Consider the following 16,188-nt stretch of genomic DNA (forward strand, 5'->3'; position numbering starts at 1 on the left):
TGTGGACAAGCCTAGCCAGAAAGTCGGCAGCAAAATGGGATGTTTGGGGGCGGGGGGGCTTGTGGGGCTGGAGGAGGTTGCAGAGATAGGGAGGGGGGGGGCGAGTTCATGGAGGGATTTAAAAACAAGGATGAGAATTTTAAAATCGAGGCGTTGCTGGACCGGGACCCAAAGGTGCGACTGGGCTGTATGACACGGCACAGTCCGTTAATCCACCCTGCATCGACAAGATGGAGATCGCTAGATTTTTGGATATTAAGGGAATCAAGGGATATGGGGAAAGTGCAGGAGAGTGGAGTTGAGGTAGAAGATCAGCCATGATCACATGGCTCCGGTTTGGGGTGGAGTGTAGAATGTTTCAGTGTAAGCGGTGTCACAGTTGTGTGGGGCGGACTGGTTGGGCCGGGTGCTCTTCGACTTTCCGTCATTGTTCATAGGTTTATATGTAACCTTCAGGGCTGCTGACCGAGGGCCGTGCTGCTCTTTGTCGGCTGGCGTGGACACGATGGGCCGAAATGGCCTCCTTCTGCGCTGTGAATTTCTATGTTTCTATGATCTTATTGAATAGCGGAGCAGGCTCGAGGGGCCGAATGGACTACTGCTGCTCCTAATTCCAAGACCTCCTTTACTCAAAAAAAAAAGATGTGTTTCGTGTCGGCTAGAGATACGTTTATTAATCATCTGCTCACACAAAGGCACTCTAGAGTTTGCTAGTTACCATTGAGCCATTTGGAGTTGTACTGAGCAGTCCGTAAAGGAGGCCCGTTGCCCAAACTACGATAGATCGCAGGGTCACGACCCGAGAAGTCTATGACGGTGGCTGCGTACAGCTCTCCCTCTGAGGTAATCACGGCCGTGGAATTGTGTCTGGGGTCGTAGGGACATCTTGCCACACCATTAATCTTGTCCAACACATGGCTCAGGTCACCAAGCTGCAGGAAGCAAACACACACACACACACACACACACACACACAACCAGGGTAAGTGCTCTTATATTACTTTTCCCCACTGCCTTTCCTCATTGGCTCCCTGATATTGGGAACTGTGACATTGGTTACCATCTTTCTTTTGACGTCATATCTTTATATCGTATGGTAAAGAAGTTACGACGGCAAAATCTGCTCGGACACGCATTCCTCTTCCCCCTCCAGCTCTTGCATCGGCTTTTAGGTCTGTGACATTTTTTTCGTTGCTTAATCCAAGGCTCAGTTTCTCCAACTCGCCTTCCTGACCTCGCTGCCTCCACCCTCTGCGACACTTTCAGAGCGCCCGTAGTCCGTATTCTTACCCGGACTCCCACTGCCCCTTTATCCGGGCCAATGCAGTCCGCCAGCGTTGTGCTGAGGGAGCGCTGCACTGTCGGAGGTGCCGTCTTTCAGATGAAACGTTGAACCAAGGCCCCGTCTGCTCTCTCAGGTGGACGGAAAAGATTCCACGGCACTATGCTGAAGAGTGGGGGAGTTCTCCCCCGGTGCCCCAGCCAATATTTAGCCCTCAACCAACATCACTACAAAAAACGGATAATCTAGTTATTATCTCATTGTTGTTCATGGGAGCTTGCTGTGCGCAAATTGGCTACCGCAATCCACACATTACAACAGTGACTACACTTCAAAAAGAATTCTATTGGGTGTGAAGCGATTTGGGACGTCCTGAAGGCTTGAAAAGCATTATATAAATAAACACGTTCTTTCTGTCTTCGATTATTTCCATGGCCTTGCTCAACTTATCTCAATGAGTTCCTGCCCTATGTCTTTGCCTTATCCTGGGTTCCACAGAACCTGGCCCACTCTTCTCTCCCTGGGCTGTCTACTCCACTCTCTGCAAGGCGCACCCCTGTTCATTAGACTCCTGTTCCCTGGAACTCAAACACACCTTCCCCTTGCCACTCACCACCCCGTGCTTTCAAAAGCCTCCTCTTCGACCGAGCCCTCGTTCGTCACCACCATTCTGTCCGCCCTCTCCACCCTGTAACCTGCTCTAAACTGTATTTTGTGTGAGGAGTTGCTATATATAGAAAGACAAGTTTTGCTAAAATCAGACCTGCATACATTAATTAGGTTCATTCTGACCAAGGGTCTCCACTCAGCATGTTAACCTACTGTTTCTATGTCCAAGTCCAAGTGGGACACGTTTTCCCCCTTTCCTCCTCCGCTTCCCCAACATCCCTTATTTGACCTCTCCCAGAGTCGACATCTCCAGCTCTGCAGCAGACTTAAAAAAGTCCCATTGACTCCCGGTCCAACTACCCCTCAAATGTAAAACTCTCCTCCTTGTCTTCAAATCCCTCCATGGCCTCACCCTCTCCCTAACTCTGCAACGTCCTCCAGCCCCACAACTCCCCCCCCCCCCCCCTGAGAACGCTGCGTTCCTCCAATTCAGGGCTCTTGCGCATCCATGACTTCCTCCGTCCCACCACTGGTGGCCGTCTCTTCAGCCATCTCGGCCCTATGCTCTGGAACTCCCTCCCTAAACCTCTCCGCCTCTCTACCTCACTCTCCTCCTTTAAGACGCTATTTAAAACCTACTTTTTGGACCAGACTTTTTAATCACCGGTTCTAACATCAATTTACGTGGCTCGGTGTCAAATTGTGTTTGATAACGCTTCTGTGAAGCGCCTTGGGGACGCTACCGGCGCTATATAAATACAAGTTGTCGCTATCTGTTTATCAGGTTTTCTATTTTACTTTCTCTCTCTCTACTGTTGCAAGTAGACAGTGTCTGATAACATTCTCCTAACTTTATTGAATTGTTGTGGACACGCAATGGTCTCGCAACAGAAAGCAGTGGCAGCTTTCTAATGAGTGTATGTTACAAATTAAATCATGATGGACGACTAGCTCTACTGTACCAGGGAACTGAGGATGGCGAGGTCAGTCTCAAGGACAAAAGCACAGGTAGAGACCTTCAACCAGTCTGCTTTACAAGAAAGACCTGCGTTTATATAGCGCCTTTAACTACCTCAGGAACTCCCAAAGCGCTTTACAGCCAATGAAGCACTTCTGAACTGCTGTAAGGGAGACAAACGCGGCAGCCAATCTGCGCACAGCAAGCTCCCGCAAACAGCAATCACATCATAACCGGAAAATCTGTTTTAGTGATGTTGCTTCAGGGATAAATATTGGACAGGACACCGGGGAGACCTCCTCTGCTCTTCTTTGAAATAGTGCCATGGGATCTTTCACATCAACCTGAAAGGGCAGATGAGACCTCGGTTCAATGTCCCATCTGGAGGTTGCAGGTGTGGCTTATGTGTCACATACAGTGGGTGCCACCAAACAGTAGTAGTGAGGTTGGGGACAGCATCAAACAAGAAATTAGAGATGCGTGCAATAAAGGTACAGCAGTTATCATGGGTGACTTTAATCTACATATAGATTGGGTGAACCAGACTGGTAGCAATACGATGGAGGAGGATTTCCTGGACTGTATTAGGGATGGTTTTCTGGACCAATATGTCGAGGAACCAACTAGAGGGCTGGCTGTCCTAGACTGGGTGATGTGTAATGAGAAAGGACTAATTAGCAATTTTGTTGTGCAAGGTCCCTTGGGGAAGAGTGACCATAATATGGTAGAATTCTTTATTAAGATGGAGAGTGACAAAGTTAATTCAGAGACTAGAGTCCTGAACTTAAGGAAAGGTAACTTCGATGGTATGATACGTGAATTGGCTAGAATACACTGGCGAGTGATACTTAAAGGGTTGATGGTGGATAGGCAATGGCAAACATTTAAAGATTACATGGATGAACTTCAACAATTGCACATCCCTGTCTGGAGTAAAAATAAAACGGAGAAGGTGGCTCAACTGTGGCTAACAAAGGAAATTAAAGATAGTGTTAAATCCAAGGAAGAGGCATATAAATTGGCAAGAAAAAGCAGCAAACCTGAGGACTGGGAGAAATTTAGAATTCAGCAGAGGAAGACAAAGGGTTTAATTAGGAGGGGTAAAATAGAGTATGAGAAGAAGCTTGCTGGGAACATAAAAACTGACTGCAAAAGCTTCTATAGCTATGTAAAGAGAAAAAGATTAGTGAAGACAAATGTAGGTCCCTTGCAGTCAGATTCAGGTGAATTTATAATGGGGAACAAAGAAATGGCAGACCAGTTGAACAAATACTTTGGTTCTGTCTTCACGAAGGAAGACACAAATAACCTTCCGGAAGTACTAGGGGACCGAGGGGGTAGTGAGAAGGAGGAACTGAAGGATATCCTTATTTGGCGGGAATTGTGTTAGGGAAATTGATGGGATTGAAGGCCGATAAATCCCCGCGGCTTGATAGTCTGCATCCCAAAGTACTTAAAAAAGTGGCCCTAGAAATAGTGGATGCATTGGTGATCATTTTCCAACAGTCTATTTGGAACTCTGGATCAGTTCCTAGGGACTGGAGGATAGCTAATGTAACACCACTTTTTAAAAAGGGAGGGAGAGAGAAAATGGGTAATTATAGACCGGTTAGCCTGACATCAGTTGTGCAGAAAATGTTGGAATCAATTATTAAAGATGAAATAACAGTGCATTTGGAAAGCAGTGACAGGATCGGTCCAAGTCAGCATGGATTTATGAAAGGGAAATCATGCTTGACAAATCTTCTGGAATTTTTTGAGGATGTAACTAGTAGATGGACAAGGAAGAACCAGTGGATGTGGTATATTTGGACTATCAAAAGGCTTTTGACAAGGTCCCACACAAGAGATTGGTGTGCAAAATGGTATTGGGGGTAATGTACTGTTGTGGATAGAGAACTAGTTGGCAGACAGGAAGCAGAGAGTCGGGATAAACGGGTCCTTTTCAAAATGGCAGGCAGTGACTAGTGGAGTGCCGTAGGGCTCAGTGCTGGGACCCCAGCTATTTACAATATACATTAATGATTTGAATAAAGGAATTGAGTGTAATATCTCCAAGTCTGCAGATGACACTAAACTGGGTGGCGGTGTGAGCTGTGAGGAGGATGCTAAGAGGCTGCAGGGTGACTTGGGCAGGTTAGGTGAGTGGGCAATACATGGCAGATGCAGTATAATGTGGTTAAATGTGAGATTATCCATTTTGGGTACAGAAACATGAAGGCAGAATATTATCTGAATGGTGACAGATCAGGAAAAGGGAAGGTGCAACAAGAACTGGGTGTCATGGTACATCAGTCATTGAAAGTTGGCATGCAGGTACAGCAGGCGGTGAAGAAAGCTAATGGTATGTTGGCCTTCATAGCTAGGGGATTTGAGTATAGGAGCAGGGAGGTCTTAATGCAGTTGTACAGGGCCTTAGTGAGGCCTCACCTAGAATATTGTGTTCAGTTTTGTTCTCCAAATCTGAGGAAGGACGTTCTTGCTATTGAGAGAGTGCAGCGAAGGTTCACCAGACTGATTCCCGGGATGGCAGGACTGACATATGAGGAGAGACTGGATCGACTGGGCCTTTATTCACTGGAGTTTAGAAGGATGAAAGGGGATCTCACAGAAACATATAAAATTCTGACGGAACTGGACAGGTTAGATGCAGGAAGAATGTTCCCGATGTTGGGGAAATCCAGAACCAGGGGACACAGTTTAAGGATAAGGGGTAAGCCATTTAGGACTGAGATGAGGAGAAACTTCTTCACTCAGAGTTGTTAACCTGTGGAATTCCCTACCACAGAGAGTTGTTGATGACAGTTCGTTAGATATATTCAAGAGGGAGTTAGATATGGCCCTTATGGCTAAAGGGATCAAGGGGTATGGAGAGAAAGCAGGAAAGGGGATCTAAGGTGAATGATCAGCCATGATCTTATTGAATGGTGGTGCAGGCTCGAAGGGCCGAATGGCCTATTCCTGCACCTATTTTCTATGTTTCTATGTTTCTATAAGGAAAGCTCGTCATTCATAGAAATGTAAATTTTTTTTCCCCCATTCATTCACGGGGTGTGGGCGTCGCTGGCAAGGCCGGCATTTATTGCCTATCCCTAATTGCCCTTGAGAAGATGGTGGTGAGCCGCCTTCATGAACCGTTGCAGTCCGTGTGATGAAGGCACTCCCACAGTGCTGTTAGGGCGGTGAAGGGTGAAGGTACTCCCACAGCTTTGTTCGGGAGGGAGTTCCAGGATTTTGAACCCAGTGACGATGAAGGAACGGGCGATATACTTCCAAGTCAGGATGATGAGCGACTTGGAGGGGAACGTGGAGGTGGTGGTGTTCCCGTGCCTCTGCTGCCCTTGTCCTTCGAGGGACGGACTCTATGGGCCGAATGGTCTCCTTCTGTGCTGTAACCATTCTATCATTCTAAAGTAGGCTGATAATGATGCAATGTCACCGTGATATTGTCTGGCATCATCAATCAACGTTTCTGACAGCTGAGAGAAATAAAGCAACAAGGTTTGAACACTGAAGTGATGTGTGACTGATTTCATCCTTTAGCTTTTCCCCACCTCCATTGTAATATTAATACCTAATATTTTAAAAAAGCAGATGCTCAATGTCACTTTTCCCTTCCAATAGTCAAAGGAGTCTTCGTCTCTTCTCTTTTCAGGCAGTTCCGCAGAGTCGAGGATGACTTGCTTCCACACTAAAATGACCTCTAACGTGACCAATGTCACCATGACCAATGCGGGACCTGCAGTCTCTGTCACAGGTTGGGCAGACGGTGGTTGGAGGGACGGGTGGGTGGGGAGCTTTGATTGCCTTGCGCTCCTCCCGTTGTTTGTACTTGGCTTCCGCGTGCTCCCGGCGAAGAGACTCGAAGTGTTCGCCGCCTTCCCGGACGCTCCTCCTCCACTTTGGGCGGTCTTGGGCCAGGGATTCCCAAGAGTCGGTGGGGATGTTATATCTTTTCAAGGAGGCTTTGAGGGTGTCCTTGAAGTGTTTTCTCTGTCCTCCTGGGGCTCGCCTGCCGTGACGTAACTCGGGAGTAGAGCGCTTCTTTCGGGAGTCTAGTATCGGGCATGCGGACAGTGTGGCCCGCCCACCAGAGCTGGTCGAGCGTGGTCAGTTCCTCGATGCTGGGGATGTTGGCCTGAGAGTATCTCAGAGAACCTGACAACTAATGCGGGCTTTAAGTTTAAGGATGCAATGAGCCCAGGGTTCGAGAAACTCATAAAGGATTGCATTTATATAGCGCTTTTCCCAACCTCAGGACATTCCGAAGCTCTTTACAGCCAATGAAGTACTTTTGAAGTGCAGTCACTGTGGGAATGCAATTACATCGAATGTACAACAAAGTGCATCGAAGGTTCACTAGACTGATTCCTGGGATGGGGGGATTGTCCTATGAGGAGAGATTGAGTAGACTAGGCCTATATTCTCTACCGTTTAGAAGAATGAGAGGTGATCTCATTGAAACATACAAAATTCTTTCAGGGCTTGACAGGGTAGATGTAGGAAGGATGTTTCCTCTGGCTGGGGAGCCTAGAACCAGGGGTCACAATAAGTGGTCGGCCAATTAGGACTGAGATGAGGAGAAACTTCTTCACTCAGAGGGTGGTGAATCTTTGGAATTCTCTACCACAGAGGGCTGTGGAGGCTCAGTCTTTGAGTATATTCAAAACAGAAAACAAAAGATTTTTGAATGTTAAGGGAATCGAGGGATATGTGGAGCGGGCAGGAAAGTGGAGTTGAGGTAGAACTTTGGCAGAAAGAAAATCAAAGAGCAAGTTATTATTTAAATGGAGAAAGATGGTAAAGTGCTGCAGTACAGCGGGACCTGGGGATACTTGTGCATGAAACACAAAATAATAGTATGCAGCTACAGCAAGTGATCAGGAAGGCCAATGGAATCTTGGCCTTTAAAGGGGTGGAGTATACAAGCAGGGAAGTCTTATTACAGCTGTACAGGGTATTGGTGAGGCCACACCTGCAACACTGCGTGCAGTTTTGGTTTCCATATTTAAAAGGATATACTTGCTGTGGAGGCAATTCAGAGAGGGTTCACTTGGTTGATCCCCGGGATTAGTTGATTTTTGAGGAAAGGTTGACTAGGTTGGGCCTCTACTTATTGTAATTCAGAAGAAGAAGAGGTGATCTTATAGAAATGTATAAGATTATGAGGGGGCTTGACAAGGTGGATGCAGAGAGGATGTTTCCACTGGTCGGGGAGACTAGAACTAGAGGGCATGATCTTAGAATAAGGGGCCGCCCATTTAGAACTGAGATGAGAAGAAATTTCTTCTCTCAGAGGGTTGTAAATCTGTGGAATTTGCTGCCTCACAGAGCTGTGGAAGCTGGGACATTAAATAAATTTAAGACAGAAATAGACAGTTTCTTAAACGATAAGGGGATAAGGGGTTATGGGGAGCGGGCGGGGAAGTGGAGCTGAGTCCAGGATCGGATCAGCCATGATCATATTAAATGGCGGAGCAGGCTCGAGGGCCAAATGGCCTACTCCTGCTCCTAATTCTTATGTTCTTATGTACAGCATAGATACAGGCCATTCGACCCAACTGGTCTATGCTGGTGTTTATTTCCCACGTGAGCCTCTTCAACTGACCCTACAAGCTGAGCATTTTTGCTCCACGGGGAAAGTAAAGGCCATTCAGTCTATAAAGCCCACATCTCCTACAGCCCACAGAGAACCTATCCAGTCATGAAGTCTGTTCCACCCATTTACCCTCATGAGGAAATAATGGCCGCACATGGATTCTCCCTACTGGGATACCCATGAAAGTATCGTTCTACAGCAGAAATCGACTCCCATCCCTCCCTCCCTCCCTCACCTCTGCTGACCAATACAGCTGAATAACAGAAACATCAATCTGATCTCCACAGAGTGTCCAATGAATTAACCAATCCTCTTTTTATTCACTCCCACTCCATTGATTTACAGAGGGTCAAACTATCTCGATTGACTCCTACTGTACAGTAAATTCGAACAAAAAGTAAAAAACAGGAAGACTTGCATTTCTTCAGCTCCTTTCACGCTCTCAGGACGTCCCGAAGCCCTTTACAGCCAATGAACTAGTTTCTGAAGTGTAGCCACTGCTGTAATGTAGGAAACGTGGCAGCCAATTTGCTCACAGCAAGCTCCCACAAGCAGCTAGGATTTGTTCTGATCATCTGCTTTTTTGGTGATGATGTTTGAGAGATAGGACACCGGGGATAACTCCGCTGCTCTTCTTCAAAATAGTGTCACGGTATCTTTTACATACACCCGAGAGAGCAGACGGTGCCTCGGTTTAACGTCTCACCCGAAAGACGGCACCTCCGACTGTGCAGCACTCCCTCAGCACTGCACTAGGAGTGTCAGCCTAGATTTTTGTGCTCCAGTCTCTGGAGTGGGACTTGAACCCACCACTTTTTGACTTAAGGGGTGAGAGAGAATGCTTCCCACTGAGCCACAATCAAAATCCTTTCCCATTCACCCGCAATGTATTGAATTTATAATCCTTACACTGCACTTAAATATAAAATCCTGATCCAAGCATAATACGCTCCTTCTTTGCAAGGTGTTGGCACATAAAATATGGTTAACCCAGTGCCAGATGTCACCTGCAGGCAGCCACACTCTGCATTAGCCTAATCAGGTCAGCCGTAAAACGCGGCAATTTGTGCAGTGCATTCAGTTTTTTCTCCTAATTGAATCACTGAGCGAGTGATTAAATGGACTGTGCTGTGATCTGCAAACTGGTCATTCTCACCTGCAGTCTCTATGAATCTGGTTCCACTTTCAACTCAATAAATTCCCTGTCCATTCATCAGGGTTTTAAAAGGTAGAGCCATTTAATTTTGCCTGCCAAAACCACAAGACATACGAAATGAAAAAATTGACACCGCCGAGCTCAGTTCGTTATTTACTGGTCCGTGGTTATGGTCCGTTCCCCAGCTGCCGTGAGAAACGAGGGGTGGGCCTACTCCTGGAACAGCTCCAGTCCTCCTCGTGATGACGGTGATTCCCCCTCCAATGGGATTGGGTCGGGTTCTGCTGAGGGATTACGAGCAGCTCGGGGCCAAATTAAAAAGCAGAACCTCAAAGGTAATAATCTCTGGATTACTTCCCGAGCCACGAGCAAATTTACATAGGGTAAATAAGATCAGAGAGCTTAACTAGCGGCTCAAAGACTGGGGTGGGAGAAATGCGTTTTGGTTCCTGGGACACTGGCACCAGTACTGGGGTAAGAGGGAGCTGTTCTATCGGGACATACGCAACTTGGAACGTGCTGGGGCTCGGGTCCTGGCGAACTGAATAACTAGGGCTGTAGAGAGAGCTTTAAACTAATTAGTCAGGGGATGCAGGGGGCAGGGGGCAGAGAGATCAGGTGAGCAGAAACCTAAAAGAAAAAGGTGAAGGCAATAGAGCAGGGTAGCATTGGGGTAAACGAAAACCGGAGCGTGACAGGAAGGGACACAATCTATAAACATAAGAGTGTATCAGAAACTGGGGCCATAGCAGGAGAAAATGTTAAGAAAACATATTTAAAGGTTCTTTATCTGAATGCACGCAGTATTCGTAACAAATTAGATGAGCTGTCGGCACAAATAGTTACAAATGGGTATGATCTGGTAGCCATAACAAAGACGTGGTTACAAGGTGACCAGGACTGGGAACTAAACATTCAGGGGTACTTGACAATTTGGAAGGACAGACAGAAAGGAAAAGGAGGCGGGGTAGCTCTGTTGATAAAGGATGGAATCACCGCAATAGCGAGGAACAATATTGGCTCAAATGATCAGGATGTTGAAACAGTTTGGGTGGAGGCAAGGAATAATAAGGGGAAAAAGTCACTGGTGGGCGTAGTCTATAGGCCCCCTAACAGTAGCAACTCTGTTGGTCGGAGCAGAAACCAAACAATAGTGGGGGCGTGTAAAAAGGGAACAGCAATAATCATGGGTGATTTTAACCTCCATATTGATTGGACAAATCAAATTGGTCAGGGTAGCCTTGAGGAAGAGTTTATAGAGTGCGTAAGGGACAAGTTCCTTGAGCCGTATGTAACGGAACTAATCAGGGGGCAGGCTATCTTAGATCTGTTACTGGTCCTGTGTAATGAGACAGGATTAAAAAACAATCTCCTAGTAAAAGATCCCCTTGGAATGAGTTGAATTTCAAATTCAAATGGAGGGCGAGAAAGTTGGATCTCAGACCAACGTACTAAGCTTAAATAAAGGAGACTACAAAGGTATGAGGGCAGAGTTGGCTAAAGTGGACTGGGAAAATAGATTAAAGTGTAGGACGGTTGATGAACAGTGGTGGACATCTAAGGAGATATTTCATAACTCTCAAGAAAAATATATTCCAGTGAGGAGAAAAGGATGTAAAAGAAAAGATAGCCATCTGTGGCTATCCGTGACTAAAGGATGGTATCCAATTAAAAACAAGGTCATAAAAAATGGTCAAAACTAGAGTGAGGATAAAAGATTGGGCAGCTTTTAAAAGCCAGCAAAGACGACTAAAAAAATGATTAAAAAAGGGAAGCTATACTATGAAAGTAAACTAGCACAAAATATAAAAACAGATAGCAAGAGTTTCTACAGGTATATAAAATGGAAAAGAGTGGCTAAAGTAAAAGTTGATCCCTTAAGAGGACGAGACCGGGGAATTAGTAATGGGGACCATGGAGATGGCAGAAACTCTGAACAAATATTTTGTATCAGTCTTTACGGTAGAGAACACGAACAATATCACAACAGTGGATAGCCAAGGGGCTATATGGGGGAGGAACTTATCACAATCACAATCACTAAGGAGGTGATACTCAGTAAGATAATGGGACTAAAGGCGGATAAATTCCCTGGACCTGATGACTTGCAACCCAGAGTACTTAAGGAAGTGGTCCTAGAAATAGCGGATGCATTGGTGATCATTTTCCAGCAGTCTATCGACTCTGGATCAGTTCCTATGGACTGGAGGGTAGCAAATGTAACACCACTTTTTAAAAAAGAAGGAAGAGAGAAAACGGGGAATTATAGACCGGTTAGCCTGACATCAGTTGTGGGGAAAATGTTGGAATCAATTATTAAGGATGAAATAGCAGCGAATTTGGAAAGCAGTGACAGGATCGGTCCAAGTCAGCATGGATATATAAAAGGGAAATCATGCTTGACAATCTTCTAGAATTTTTCGAGGATGTAACTAGTAGAGTGGACAAGGGAGAACCAGTGGATGTGGTATATTTGAACTTTCAAAAGGCTTTTGACAAGGTCCTGCAAAAAGATTGATGTGCAAAATTAAAGCACCTGGTATTGGGGGTAATGTATTGACGTGGATAGAGATCTGGTTGGCAGACAGGAAGCAGAGAGATGGGATAAACGGGTCCTTTTCAGAATGGCAGGCAGTGACTAGTGGGGTGCCGCAGGGCTCAGTGCTGGGACCCCAGCTATTTACAATATGCATCAATGATTTAGATGAAGGAATTGAGTGTAATATCTCCAAGTTTGCAGATGACACCAAGCTGGGTGGCAGTGTGAGCTGTGAGGAGGACGCTAAGAGGCTGCAGGGTGACTTGGACAGGTTAGGTGAGTGGGCAAATGCATGGCAGATGCAGTATAATGTGGATAAATGTGAGGTTATCCACTTTGGTGGCAAAAACACGAGGGCAGAATATTATCTAAATGGCGGCAGATTAGGAAAAGAGGAGGTGCAACGAGAACTGGGTGTCATGGTACATCAGTCATTGAAAGTTGGCATGCAGGTACAGCAGGCGGTGAAGAAGGCAAATGGCATGTTGGCCTTCATAGCTAGGGGATTTGAGTATAGGAGCAGGGATGTTTTACTGCAATTGTACAGGGCCTTGGTGAGGCCACACCTGGAATATTGTGTTCAGTTTTGGTCCCCTAATCTGAGGAAGGACGTTCTTGCAATTGAGGGAGTGAAGCGAAGGTTCACCAGTCCCGGGATGGCAGGACTGACATATGAGGAGAGACTGGATCGACTGGGCCTGTATTCACTGAAGTTTAGAAGAATGAAAGAGGATCTCATAGAAACATATAAAATTCTGACGGGACTGGACAGGATAGATGCAGGAAGAATGTTCCCGATGTTGGGGAAGTCCAGAACCAGGGGACACAGTCTAAGGATAAGGGGTAAGCCATTTAGGACTGAGATGAGGAGAAACTTCTTCACTCAGAGAGTTGTTGATGCCAGTTCGTTAGATTATATTCAAGAGGGAGTTACGGCTAAAGGGATCAAGGGGTATGGAGAAAAAGCAGGAAAGGGTTACTTATGTGATGATCAGCCATGATCTTATTGAATGGTGGTGCAGGCTCGAAGGGCCAAATGGCCTCCTCCAAGTCAACATAGATTTATAAAAGGGAAATCATGCTTGACAAATCTTCTAGAATTTTTCGAGGATGTAATTAGTAGAGTGGACAGGGGAGAACCAGTGGATGTGATGTATTTGGACTTTCAAAAGGCTTTTGACAAGGTCCCGCAAAGAGATTGGTGTGCAAAATTAAAGCACCTGGTATTGGGGGTTATGTATTGACGTGGATAGAGAACTGGTTGGCAGACAGAAAGCAGAGAGATGGGATAAACGGGTCCTTTTTTCTATGTTTCTATGTAAAATTCCCTGGATTCTGGGGAGGTCCCAGCAGATTGGAAAACTGCAAATGTAACGCCCCTATTTAAAAAAGGAGGCAAACAGAAAGCAGGAAACTATAGACCAGTTAGCCTAACATCTGTGGTTAGGAAAATGTTGGAGTCCATTATTAAAGAAGCAGTAGCAGGACATTTGGAAAAGCAAAATTCGGTCAGGCAGAGTCAGCATGGATTTATGAAGGGCAAGTCATGTTTGACAACTTCGCTGGAATTTTTTGATTGGATGGATAAAGGGGAATCAGTGGATGTGGTGTATTTGGACTTCCAGAAGGCATTTGACAAGGTGCCACATAAAAGGTTACTGCACAAGATAAAAGTTCATGGGGTTGGGGGTAATATATTAGCATGGATAGAGGATTGGCTAACTAACAGAAAACAGAGAGTCGGGATAAATGGTTCATTCTCGGGTTGGCAATCAGTAACTAGTGGGGGTGCCGCAGGGATCAGTGCTGGGACTCCAACTGTTTACAATCTATATTAATGACTTGGATGAAGGGACCGAGTGTAACGTAGCCAAGTTTGCTGACGATACAAAGATGGGAAGAAAAGAAATGTGTGAGGAGAACACAAAACATCTGCAAAAGGACATAGACAGGCTAACTGGCAGATGGAGTATAATGTTGGAAAATGTGAGGTCATGCACTTTGACAGGAAAAAAAATCAAAGAGCAAGTTATTATTTAAATGAAGAAAAATTGCAAAGTGCTGCAGTACAGCGGGACCTGGGGGTACTTGTGCATGAAACACAAAAGGATAGTATGCAGGTACAGCAAGTGATCAGGAAGGCCAATGGAATCTTGGCCTTTATTGCAAAGGGGATGGAGTATAAAAGCAGGGAAGCCTTGCTACAGCTATACAGAGTATTGGTGAGGCCACACCTGGAATACTGCGTGCAGTTTTGGTTTCCATATTTACGAAAGGATATACTTGCTTTGGAGGCAGTTCAGAGAAGGTTCCCTAGGTTGATTCTGGAGATGAGGGGGTTGACTTATGAGTAGGTTGGGCCTCTACTCATTGGAATTCATAAGAATGAGAGGTGATCTTACATGAGGGGGGTTGACAAGGTGGATGCAGAGATGATGTTTCCACTGATGGAGGAGACTGGAACTAGGGGGCATAATCTTAGAATAAGGGGCCACCCATTTCTCTGAGATGAAGAGAAATTTCTTCTCTCAGAGTATTGTAAATCTGTAGAATTCACTGCCTTAGAGAGCTGTGGAAGCCAGGGCATTGAATAAATTTAAGACCGAGATATAGACAGTTTCTTAACCGATAAGGGAATAAGGGGTTATGGGGAGAGAGCAGGGAAGTGGAGCTGAGTCCATGATCGGATCAGCTATGATCGCATTAAATGGCGGAGCAGGCGCGAGGGGCTGTATGGCCTACTCCTGCTCCTATTTCTTATGTTCTTATGGGTGCGAGAACGGGATCTGGCTTGTCCGTCGAGTAAGGCCTGTCGACGCTGACCGCTTGGGTATCGCGACATTAAAAACGGCCGTTCGGCCGAGGCGCCGTTGGTGACTGGCACTTGCGGAACCACCTGGCCCAGTGAGGAGTCAGAAACAATCATGTTTTTGGCAGCTAACAAAACGTGCAAGTTCCAAAAGACATTCAGCCCTCATTAAGGGTTAGTCCGCACCGGCTCCTTTCAGTGAGGCCTGCCAGTGGCAAAACACTTGCTTTGGGTGTTTTTTTTTATTGCAGTTCACTGCTGCTGCGAATATGTTTACTTTGTCAGTAGCAGAGCAGGTCTCCAGTCGTCCTGGTTAATCCTTGCCACTGGATAAAGGCCGAGCTCTGTCGAGCCCGTGTGGTGGCTGGTGTGCAACGGTCACCACACGTTAAAAAAAAATCCAAGCACAGGTATCTTCCACCCCCTCAACTGGATTTCAGGACTGGAACATTGGGTCCTTCATTGAAACATCTGTGAACTCTCGTGGAAGCAAGTCATCCTCGTTTGAGGGACCGCCTATGATGATGACTTTGTCAGTTCAGGCCAACATCCCCAGCATTGAAGCACTGACCACACTTGACCAGCTCCGTTGGGCGGGCCACATTGTCCGCATGCCCGACACGAGGCTCCCAAAGCAAACGCTCTACTCGGAACTCCTACACGGCAAGCAATCGCCAGGTGGGCAGAGGAAGCGTTTCAAGGACACCCTCAAAGCCTCCTTGATAAACTGCAACATCCCCACCGACACCTGGGAATCCCTGGTCCAAAGACCGCCCTAAGTGGAGGAAGAGCATCCGGGAGGGTGTTGAGCACCTCGAGTCTCGTCGCCGAGAGCATGCAGAAAATAAGCGCAGGCAGCGGAAGGAGCGTGCAGCAAACCAGACTCCCCACCCACCCTTTCCTTCAACCACTGTCTGCCCCACCTGTGACAGAGACTGTAATTCCCGTATTGGACCGTTCAGTCACCTGAGAACTCACTTTTAGAATGGAAGCAAGTCTTCCTCGATTTCGAAGGACTGCCTATGATGATGACTTTGAATATTCCACTTTTTGTGAATCTGACTGCGCGTTAGCAAAGCAAGAAGTAGTGCTTGCATGACCGCTAGGCGGGAGGAGAGGAGAAAACAGGCAGACAACAAGGTACCTGCGTTGGACGTCAGAATATGGGGAAAGAGCAGATACGGTGGTGGGCTAACCAGATTGCACTTCGAGAGAGCTGCCGCAGACTCAACAGGC

The 16,188-nt window shown here is 46.3% G+C and overlaps 1 protein-coding gene and 1 long non-coding RNA gene across 4 annotated transcripts in view; one reads left to right on the forward strand and one right to left on the reverse strand.

Annotated features, from left to right (window-relative positions):
• The window catches only part of sema5ba (sema domain, seven thrombospondin repeats (type 1 and type 1-like), transmembrane domain (TM) and short cytoplasmic domain, (semaphorin) 5Ba), a 483,409-nt gene that overhangs the window by 195,043 nt on the left and 272,178 nt on the right, over nt 1–16,188 (reverse strand). For both annotated transcript variants that reach the window (XM_070875254.1, XM_070875253.1), the window contains exon 8: nt 719–932. In XM_070875254.1, the coding sequence (XP_070731355.1) occupies nt 719–932 (214 nt within the window). The remainder of the gene's footprint in view (nt 1–718; nt 933–16,188) is intronic.
• The window catches only part of LOC139259684 (uncharacterized), a 63,178-nt gene that overhangs the window by 14,040 nt on the left and 32,950 nt on the right, over nt 1–16,188 (forward strand). The gene's annotated exons all lie outside the window — the stretch shown is intronic.

Source organism: Pristiophorus japonicus, chromosome 3, assembly GCF_044704955.1.
Source record: "Pristiophorus japonicus isolate sPriJap1 chromosome 3, sPriJap1.hap1, whole genome shotgun sequence".
Lineage (NCBI taxonomy): Eukaryota > Metazoa > Chordata > Chondrichthyes > Pristiophoridae > Pristiophorus > Pristiophorus japonicus.